An 11,602-nucleotide genomic window follows, 5' to 3' on the forward strand; every position below is an offset into this window, starting at 1 on the left:
AATGGATTGATTGAAATAATAATTTGAATATGTGAAAAAATCGTTTAAATTTAGGTGACACGAGGTTCTATATAATAGTTAAAATGAGGCGTCCATTTAAACATACGCATTAAGAACACATTCTATGGAGTGTTTTCCAAAGGAAAAGACTTTACTAATAAGATTCTTGGAAGAATTTGATCAAAACATGATGTGCATCAATAAGTTCCACATTATAACACCCAACCAAATGCAAGTCTATCATGAATGTGAATGATTTTCATATTAGGATGATCCTAGGAAAACTGGCCTACCGTGGAGAGGTTAAAAAGGGAAATCCAATTCAAAGATCTTGTCTACCTTTAAAAAGTGGATTATGATTGATGATGAGTAGATGTTGAATCGTGTTTAAATGCGTGGGTAAATGAATTGGGACACAAAGGTCTATGACCCTTATACTATCTAAAAACCTTAACAAATGATCGTGGAGTGCAAGGCAATGAAGATCCCAGATACGGAGAATCCCTAGGAGCATTAGCATCCATATGATAAGTGTTATAATATTAACAAACTTCAGGAGCAGTCGATGAAATAGTGCATGGAAAGATTGAACGAGTAGAACAATTGAAGAAAGATTCGTCTGAATTTGATTATTTTAAATTGAGCTCAAAACATCTGTTCATGTTCTGCTCTCTTAACGAATGGATTAAACAGGAGCTTCTTAATGAGTTAAACACGAGATGTTTGTGAATGAAAAGCTTTTTTTAACAATTCTACGTGCAAGCACAGATAATGGGGATTTGGTGGTGGAGCTAGAGGAAGATCATTATTATTTTCCCGACTTGGTTCTTTTTCTGGACCAGTTTAGTTTTTTTGTAGATGATTAATCTTGATAATCCCTTATAACTAACTAATCCTGCATGTGTAACGGGAAGTGCTTTTTGTTTTTTTAAGAGTTACTTGTTTGTGTTATATTGCGTGCATTGGTGGAAGGATATTTCTAGGTGGCTGTCACCATTGTTAGAACTTTAATTTTATAAAAGTTGAAAGTAATTAATGTGTTTGCTTTATCATCTGTTTGATGCAGATAAATGATCAAATTATCGCGAAGCTTCATATGGATTTGGATTTAAGTAATAAGGAGAAGTTATCACGCCATTCACATAAATCAGATGAACACATAAATGACTGCAGTAGAAAGCGTAAAGCATCCTCCATTGCCTCAATGGATTGTGGCAGTGCTAACAATCATATTCATAATCCTGTTGGTAAGGTATGCTATTTTGACATTTTTTTGGTTGATGCTTGATATCCACTCTATTGTTGCTTCTTAGGTCACCTAGATTTAAAGCATGTGTTAATCAGATTATTTTAGTTAATGTATTGAATTATGAAGGGTATTTGGGTAATTAACTATTTAAATCCAAAATCTTATATTTCTGAACCATTGAACCACTTGGCTCCATGACATATTATTTAAGCCCTAATTAGCTATATTAATATAGAGGCCACTTCAATGCACGGATTTGTAGTTTATTCACATAATATGAATGCAGTTTAAAAATCTTTGAATAAATTGTTTCCAAAGGTAGTTTGATAAGGATGTGATGATGATTATGAAGTCCAATAGTAAAAATGCCATTCAAACGAAGATTAATCATGAAGGTATGAATAATTTCCAAGCTCGAATTGCTAAGACAAAATTTTTAACTATAGTAGGAAAATGGAGTTGCTAGATTATAAATCTTTGCCTTAGAAAAAATAAGAGTGAATTTGTGCTAAAGTTAGTGGGTTGGCTTGTGTCTTGCAGAGTTAATGCCATGCTGAAAGAAGATAGGGAAATAAAAAGGCGAATAGGGCTATAAGGAACACTCACATTTATCAGCATCAACGAAAGAAATGGAGGATCTATCATGGTAAGTGGTGCACCAACATTTGGAAGAGTTTAGTTTGAAGGAGCAGTTGGACCAGCAATTTACATCAATAATTGCTGGACCATCAATAGGTGACTGGCAGAGATAAATTGATAAAGGTGAAGCATGATGAGGAGCCTTGATGATGGCATTGGGATGCACCAACAAAGGGGGTGAGATGCCCATGAAGGGAGATGGAAGTTGGGCACCACAAAGGAAGGTGGAGACGGGATGCCATCAAAGTCACCAATGACACATTAGTTGGATTGGGAAAGGCGTGCAAACACTTAAGAACACAGCTAGTGTCACGACCCAATCCGATCGGGACGGATCCCGCTCGCATCGTGTCGCGACGGAACTATTGAAAATCCAGGATCTAGCTTTGGAATTTGCTTCAGAACTTTCTTTCAAATATTAAATAGACAGAAAAACACAGAGCTACTATAAACATCCAAATACAGAATAATTCATCTATCTTTTCTTTCATCAAAACAATTATATACAATACAATCCATGGCTTCAGACAGAAATAACAGAACAAAGCAGAAAAGCCATGACTGTACCAAAAATAAAAAATACAAAATACCTAATCTCAGATCAGACACAGAATTTCTAGTCCAAGACCTCCTTCCCTTTCCCAGAACCTGAAAACCACGCAGAAAACAAGGATGAGCTAACAGCTCAGCAAGACATCACTCACCAATCAAAATAGTCAGAAATTCACATCAGAAAATAGCCGTACGGAAATCGTAGAACAGACATGACATATACTTGATCAACAGAAACAAACAACTGATACAGAAAACTGAAGTCATTTCAAATCGGATATCATAAGGCTTTCAATTCACAGAGCAGACAGAATCATACAGAAAATCAGAAATCATATATCGAATAATTCATAAAACAGACCAGATAAGTCACAGAACAGATTATCAGATATCAAACATCAGATTCCCTGACACTGACAGAATCTCAACGGATTCTTGCCCCTTATGCTTCCCTTCCCTGACACAGACAGAATCTCGACGGATTCTGACCCCTTATGTCTCCAGTTGTGCTTATAGCACCAGAACAGATCAGATATACATAATTTCCGGAAAAGAACTTATTTTCAGATTTCAGATTTTCCCGGACACAGACAGAATCTCAAAGGATTCTGGCCCATTATAACTCCCTTCTGATAGCATGCACACATCAAAACATTTAAATCAGAAAATTGGATTTCGTCAGAAAATTCATCAGTGGCATAACGGCAGTATACGAAATTTACACAGAAATCACAAATTCAGAAATTTACCAAATTATCACAAAATATCCACAACAACATTATAAGACTTTCATTGTACTGACGTAACATTTTTCAACATCCTGATAACTTGCAATTCAATTAAAACGCCGCAGAATTCAAAATATCCGGTAAAAATCTTTCAAAAAAATACTCAAAACGTGCACAATTATCATCTCAGAAACATACCAAAAGTTACGCGGTAAAACATTTATCAGTGCGAAATAAGATCAATTATTCGCTAACAGAAACAAAATTCGAGACAGAAAAGTCATCAAAATTCTCGTTTCTTAAAATTGAGAAAGGCGGAATGTGCCTTACCTCGAGTCGATCAACTTTTCCAACTACGGAGACGGACGAAAATGGACCGGAGTCGCTCAAAAATCCACTTTTCTTCTTTTCCCTTCGTTTTTCTCTCTCCACAGCTTTCTCTCTCTTCAAAAATGACACCATTCAGATATTTATTAAGCAGGATCGTCCAGGACGATGTCCCGATCGTCCCGGGACGATCTTCTCTTGACTCAAAACGTCCAGACGAAAATAAATTCCAATTTTCTTCGTCCATGGACGAAACTCTCTGTTTGGTTCGTCCCAACGGTTCGTCCCGACCCTTACAGGTTCGTCCAGACGAACCATACAGATTTCTTCACAATTTCTTCAGTTTGTCCCGTACTAAGGCCAGTTCGTCCGGACTAACAGCACTAAAAAAAATCAGCTTTGGAGGGGTTTTACAGCTAGGGATATTGGGTGGTGCAGCACGCATGACAACAAGCAAGCATGATTGCGATGAAAAAAGAAAAAAAAATTAAGGAGAGTCTTATGAGATTGGGCAATCCATGATCGCAAGAGATCCACTAGGGCATGACCAAACAAATGCCATAGCGAGTTCAAGCGAGGAGGTAGACACGACGGGATGGATGGAGAACGAGGACAAACCAACCATAGATAGTAGACCTTAGGTATGACAATAGCGACATATACGACAATCACAATAAGAGTGATTGGTGCGGCGTGCAAGCCGAATGGGATGGAGTTTCTCTAGTTTTCTTATTGACTAATTTTCGTTTGAGGAACCATGCTCCTAGACCTTGCCTTTTAATCTCTTTTTAACAATTAGAATAAATAATAGCGAAAAGCTATAAGACCTTACTGCTAAGTCTATTTTTTAGATTAAAAAAATGTGGAATGCCGAAATACATTTCACAAGAGATCTAAGTCACAAGGAAGATGAAGATAGCTTAAGAAGTTCTTTTTATTGGCTTTATTTTTGTGAAAGTTTGTTGAGATTCTCTGCTCTATATGTTAGTTGTCTAAGGAAAATTTATTATTTGTTTGATATTCTTCTTATTTTGTAATTTGTTCGGTGGATATTTCTATGCATTCTAACTCAATTGAGCAAAATACATTTAAAAATTTAATGCCAAAAGAAGGCCCTTCCTTATATAGGATACATTGAGGCTTTGGCCAAATGCACAACTTATTGATTAGCTTATTAACATAAATTTTCATATCATAATTTTTAAGTGATTAGAAGGAAATTAACTAAAATACATATTCTACTTTCCTCTTTTCCAAGTACAAAATATGATGTGGTATAAATGCTATTAACATGAAATAATCACAACAAATCACAATAGAGTACAGATGGAATTTATTTAATGATTTGAGAAGGAGAATGTGCAATCCAACCATCAACCACTAGAAATCAACTTGGCAATGAGCTCCAACTGTGCAACTATCGTGGAGTTACATTTTTGAGGGCAGAGGACGATAAGGCATGAGGCATGGAATGTTAAGAAGTGTTCTAGATAAGTAGGCATGAGGTTTGGAATAGCAGGAAATGTCCTGGAAAATAAGGCATGAGGCTTGGAATGACAGGAAATGTTTTGAATTCAAATTATTGCTTAATTTTAGAAGAACCAACAACTCTCGTACTAAATAGGACATGAATTAATATTTTTCTAAATCACTCGATGGATCTTCAAAAACTCCTTTGTTTAGAATTATTGTCAGAACATCAGCTTGTTGAAAGGTAGAAGGAATGTAGTATATGTTTATTCTACTATGTTCTCTCTCTTTCTCTTTTTAAATAAGTGATCAATCCTTCCACGCTTCATTTTGTCATGTTGAACAAGATTATGAATAATATTGATTGCTAATTTTCTATCACTATAGAGAGTTGTAGGAGATGTGTTAGGCCTTTTTAAATATTTCACCAACCTTTTTAGCCAACTAACTTCACTAACCTCTTGTGTAATGACATGAAATTATGCTTCAATACTATTTCTAGCAATACTTATTTTTTTACTCCAAGAGAAGATTCCCTCATAATTTTGTGCAAAAATTTATGGTGGATATGTCATCCTCATCTCCTGCCCAATCTGCATTTCTGTATCCCTTTATGTTACTCCAAGAGACAAGATTCCCCACGTAGTGGGATAAAGGCTTGATGTTATTGTTGTTGTGTGACTTTGTCACGACCCGTCCCGGATGCTCGATCTAACAAGGCGGGTACGAAAAGTCGGACGGTAGTACATTTCCAAAAGTGTAAATTTACTCATCATCAAAACTTTTACAATAAACTGAAGAGGCACTAAACAAAAAAAATAATCTATTTTACCTTTGTTCATTTGCACCTCGTCTTCCTGTAAACATGTTCTTTCGCTTTCTCTGCATTTCTTTTCTTAGGAATTAACTGAAAACATTGTTAAACGTCGTGGTTGAGGTATTACTAAGTAAAACTCAGTGGTAACTATTTTAATAATCAATTATTATTATTCTTTAATAGATATGTTTTAATTTCTTTACATTATCATTCCTTTCAATATTATTACCATCTACAAGATGATTTCTTCATAACATTAAAACATTTTTTTATAGCTTTAAAATAATTCATGGTTCATGATTTCTTTTCTTCTTTGGAAGGCTTTACCGATGGCGCAAGCGAGTATCACGTAACTCAAGTAATCAACTAAAGGTAGCAACTTGTTCATTTAGATTATTGCCTTCAGTTCCCATTAACCTTCGCTTTTCCTTTTTTTCTATGTTGTCAGAAGTCTTCGAGAAGTAGCTACGGCGTCCTAGCCAGTACCATAAGCGGGTGACTCTGTTATTTTCAAAGTACCCTTTTCTTTGTTCTCTTTTTTTTTCGAGACTGTCTTTGCTTATTGTCTGCATTTACAGTTAGTAAGCTTATGTATATATTTCTATTCATATTAATATACATTAAACAGCAATTTAGCTATAAATAATTCTTTTTTCCTTTTCTAATATACCTTAATCTTATAGACATATAGATTACTTTCTTAAGACGTAAATCATAAAACCGTTTGCCTTCAAATTTAAATATTATAAGATATTTAATCATTATTATTAAAAAATTTGAAATCGAATATAAAAAATAAAATTAATAATTTACAGCGGCACTTTGAACTCTTCAGGTCTTCGATGCTTGATATAAAACCTTGGCAATCAATTCCTTTCTGTTCTGTGATTCTCGCAGGATCAACGCATACAACTTGATCATTCACTCTAAAACCTAAATTCATAACAATGATTTTCATAAATAAAATTGTGATTCGGAAAACAAGTAATTAATAAATTCACTTACAATTGAGAACTTCCAAACTCCCCAAAATCCTTCGTCTTGTACCAATTTCCCTTTTCGTTCGCTACAATCTCTTCCCTAACCTTTCAAGAAATAAATTGTCACTTTAAATGAAGTAGAAAGAAGAATTTATAGGAAAAATCCGAAAGAAATTCAACAAACTCTCTCTTAATCCTTCTCGTCCGTGTTCTCTTGTTCTTGCAATTTCCCCAAAAATTACACTCTGATAACGATAAGAATGAAATAGGAATCGTTTGTTCTATCCTAGAGAGGTAATCACTTGCTAAAATGGAGAAAGAAGAAAACCTAACCTCGCTCTCGCGTAAGCCGCGACCGTCGCAGTCCTTCTGTTCGCAGGGGAACTGCCTGTTCCGGAGCGAACTGCCGTTCAGCGGAAATTAAAACGGGTGGGACCGGTTCGGGTGAACCGGCCCGGTGAACGGTTGTCACAATTCCCTTCCTTAAAAAAAATTCGTCCCGAAATTCAAATAAGTAATAATGAAAACATACTTAAGTTAAAAAAGATAGGATATTGACTCTCAATTTCAGGCTTTCTGCTCCCTAGTGGCATCCTCTTTCTGAATCCATGTTCCCATAAAATACTTTCAAAGGAATTGCTTTTATTGCCTCAACTGTTTTACATCATATTCCAGTATCCTTTCTGTTCTTAATATATATCAAATCAGGCTGCATAGTCAAATCGATTTGGACTGTATTCTCTTTGAATCATCTGAGATCAATACTACCGAAGCACTGATATGTGAAACACAATTATGAATTCCTTGGCATGTGTGCTGGTAGACTCCAATCTGTATGCCATATTTCCTATCTATTCAATGAATTTCATAGGGACCTATGAATCTTGGGCTCAACTCCCCGTCTTTCCCAAACCTTTGAACACCTTTTCATTGGGCTATACTTTTTACACAAAACAAACTCTCCAACTAATCGAATTCCACGGGTCGGGTGGCTTAGGCATCAATAATATTCCATTGCCTTGTCTTGAACTGCCTTTAATCTGTTCTCTGATCAATTCCTGATTGTTGCTAGTAGCCTCATCTACCATTTTTTCAGTTCCAAATTATCTTTCTTTCACAAGTCTTCTACCCAATCATAAGGGTAGTTCCCCGCCTTTTTTGACACTTTCTTCCATAAAGGGCTTCATATGGCGACATTCCAAATACTAGCCGTTTCTGAAAACTGTTATGTATCAGCAAATTCAAGTAATGGTATGTGAGTCTCCCAATCTTCCTCCAGAAATCTAATACACTATAATCGCATAAATCCTCCAATGTTTTGAATTGTTCTTTCTGATTTGCCCCATGAGCTGTCTGTGGATGAAATGCTGATCTGAAGTCAATCGTGTACCCAAGAGCTTCTTGAATTTCTTCCACAATTAAGTAAGTAAAACGGGCATCTCGTCTGAAACTAAAGATTTTGGAATGCCCGTGCCAATCTCACAACTTCATCATATAAAGTTTTGCTCAAACTTTTTCCACGAATCTGTCCTGTCTGATTGGTAAGAAATTGACTGATTTTGATTAATCTGTCAATAATGACCCATATTGCAGTGTCTCGACTCTGCCTTGACCTAAGTAAATCCCAACTACAAAATCCATTGCAAATAATCTTACCCATTTCCCACTCAGGTATATGGTAGGAGGTTGCAGCTGTCACATTGGCCTTGATGTTTACTGCTTTGCATACTAACAGGGAAATGCATTTTGCTACAAATCTAGCAAACACCATTCTCTTTAATTCCTGGCCCCAAAATAAACCCTCTGAGTTCCTGTATACATCTTTTTGTAATCTGCCCGGTGAATTTCGTAAGTTGAGAGATGAGCTTCCTGCCAATATCTCTTCTTTGAAGCTTCCCAGCATTTGGAATACAAATCGCTGCGCTTTATACTTTTAAATAACCGCCTTCTCTATCATATTAACAAAATTCCTCTAATTGTGCCTGTTTTGTACTTTTTGTATGATGGCCCTGAAAATTGTTTCATCTTGAGATAATGAATGAGCACTTTATCTTTTAAGGTAAGATTGGATCATCAAAAGTTGAATTGCAACATCATACTTGTTTTGTCTCCTTCAGATTGACCAACTGTAAATTCTAAACTTTCCATATCCTGATAATTCTTGGCTCCTGTTGGGGGGCTGATTAGCCAATTTGGCATTCCAGAGTGTTTTTAATACAAAGTCAATCTGCAACCACATTGCCTTTCCAGGATGGTACTTCTTCTGTATGTCCAAATCATAAACTTTAATAAGCTCCTAACCACCTTCTCTGTCAAATTAAGCTCTTTTTGATTGAAAATGTACTTGAGAGCTTTTTATGATCTGTAAACACCCAAACATCGTGCCCTATACAGATAATGTCTCCAATTTTAAGTGCAAAATTACTACAGGCTGCGATTTCTAAATCATAGTGGGTATAGTTCCTATTTCAAATGAATTTTCAGTTGCCTTGAAGCATAGGCTACCAACTCTAAACCATGTTGCATCAGCACACAACCAAGTCCCTTAAGGAAGCATCGCAAAAAATTGAAAAACCCTTCGAACCTGATGGAATGTCAAGATTGGGGCAAGTCATTAGCAATTCTTAACCTCTGGAAAGCTGCCTTCACATTGACACTCCATTCAAATTTCACTGCTGTTCTAGTTAATCTGGACAATGGCAACTGCTATCATGAGAGAACCCCTCTACAATCTCCATAGTAACCAGCAAAGTCCAAGAAAGCTCCTCACCTCATGAAACAGTCGTTGGCCTTGTGACAATCTGATATAGCTTGTATTTTATTTTGATTCCACAATGAAATTATTCGCCGCTAATCACCATGCCCCAAAAGATTTATCACTGCTACAGACCAAAATTCACGAGCTTTGAAAATTGTGCATTAATATTCTCCTGTTAAAATGTTTTTTTGCAACACTTGCTGCAGAGACTGGAATGGCTTGTCTTTCATCTCTTGAATAAATCAAGAATATCATCAATAAACACAATCACAAATATGTCAAGGAAGGCTTAAAAACTCTGTTTCATTCAAATCCATAAATACAGCTGTGCATTTGTCCCTCCAGGAATGGCATTAACCACAAATTCATATGACCATATCCTGGTTCGAAGCTGTCTTTGCTATATCTTCCCTCCTTAATACCGTAGCTGATGAATATCAAGATCTCAAACATTTAGAGTAAAACTGTAGCTCCTTCCAATTGGTCAAAAAGATCATCAATCCTAGGCAATGGTATTTATTCGTTAACAGTAAAAGAGCTTATATCAGTTCTCTGTAATCTATGCACATTCTGAAGCTTCATCTTTCTTCTTTACAAACAGTACTGGAGCTTCCCCATGGTGAGGACCTGCCTGATGAACCCCTTCTCCAAAGCAATTCATGTACTGGACCTTTCAGCTCCTGTAACCTTGACTGGCCATCATGTAAAAAGGTGCTCTTGCCGACTATGGTTCTAGAACCCGGTATCAATTCAATAATAGAAATCTATCTCTCTTTCTGGTGGTAATCCTGGCAAATCACTAAAAACACTCATAGATATCCTCTGTTACGAGGTATACTTTCAATTCTTTAACTGTCTTTTATTTGTATCCCTTACTTGAGCAAGAAAACACTGACATCGCCTTGGATACAAAATTTGTATGCTTCAAAATAAGTGATTATCCATATGAAGAAACTCTATTTCTCCATAGAATTTCACCTCTTTTCTTCCAGGAAAATTAAACTTTAAAATTTTCTTGTTGCAGTCAATGATCACAAAATGCTTTTGATAACCAATCCCATTCCCAATATCATAACTCAAACTCTTGGCAATGGTAAACATTCATTGAAGCTCAACTCCTTTCATTTAATTTGAAAGTTAACCTTTACATACACCTTTCACTTTTTATAAATGAATCCATCTGGCATTAAAACTTTCAAAACATTACTGATTTCAACAAACAATCAATTTTTCCAACACCTTTAACGCAATTCTTCTGAAAATGAGGATGTGAAGCTCCTGTAAGTAAATAGAAATCCGTACAGCGCTTTCCTGCATCAATAAATTAATACCTATAAACTTTCATAAGAAAACATATAAACAATACATCATTTTGTAATAAATACTTCAATACAGTATTCATATCACGTTCTCATTCTTATCACAACTGTAATCACTTCAGGTGAACTCTTAGCATCCTCTGAGTCAATGTGCATAATACTCTAGGCCGAGTATTCTGTCGGCTCATTGACTTGATCCTGGAGTAGATGCAAAAGCTGATTCCAGCCACTGTTCTTGGCCTTGCCAACATGTCTCTGAGACCAGGTATTCATCTTGACTTGCTCCTGTTGGTCCTTGCCCCAGAGTAGGACAGATTCTTAGCTATATGACCTGGTTGATGACATCAGACGAGTATTGTACCAGATAAGCATTCTCCTTTATGTTGTCTGTCCCCAATGTTGTTACACTGTTCACAACTTGAATCTGTCACTACTACTGGGACTTGTCTTTTTCCCAATTAAACTTTTCCCTTGTGAATAGATTTGCCAATGTGAATCTTGAGGGGTTTCTAATACACTTCTCACATTTTCCTCTTTATGAAAATCACGTCTCCCTTTGAGTATTTTTTGTAGGTCTGTCTCTAAGCCTTATAGCTCTTAATCAACCAGCACTGTAGTAATGCTTCAATTCCAAGAGGAACTAGGTAAATCTAAATGCATCCTTCATCCAGCTAAGGAAGCAAATGGCCATTTTATCAATCCATAGGTGTACTAATTGAGGAGCATATCTGGCTAATCGTTAGTAAATTCACTTCTACTGCAT

The 11,602-nt window shown here is 36.1% G+C and overlaps 1 protein-coding gene across 1 annotated transcript in view; it reads left to right on the forward strand.

Moving 5' to 3' along the window:
• LOC110109038 overlaps positions 1 to 11,602 on the forward strand; it is a 55,071-nt gene that overhangs the window by 14,116 nt on the left and 29,353 nt on the right. The window contains exon 4 of the mRNA XM_020839933.2: positions 1,067 to 1,252. Coding sequence (XP_020695592.2) covers positions 1,067 to 1,252 — 186 coding nt within the window. The remainder of the gene's footprint in view (positions 1 to 1,066; positions 1,253 to 11,602) is intronic.

The sequence above is a fragment of the Dendrobium catenatum genome, unplaced genomic scaffold (genome assembly GCF_001605985.2).
Source record: "Dendrobium catenatum unplaced genomic scaffold, ASM160598v2 original_scaffold_96786, whole genome shotgun sequence".
Taxonomy (NCBI): domain Eukaryota; kingdom Viridiplantae; phylum Streptophyta; class Magnoliopsida; order Asparagales; family Orchidaceae; genus Dendrobium; species Dendrobium catenatum.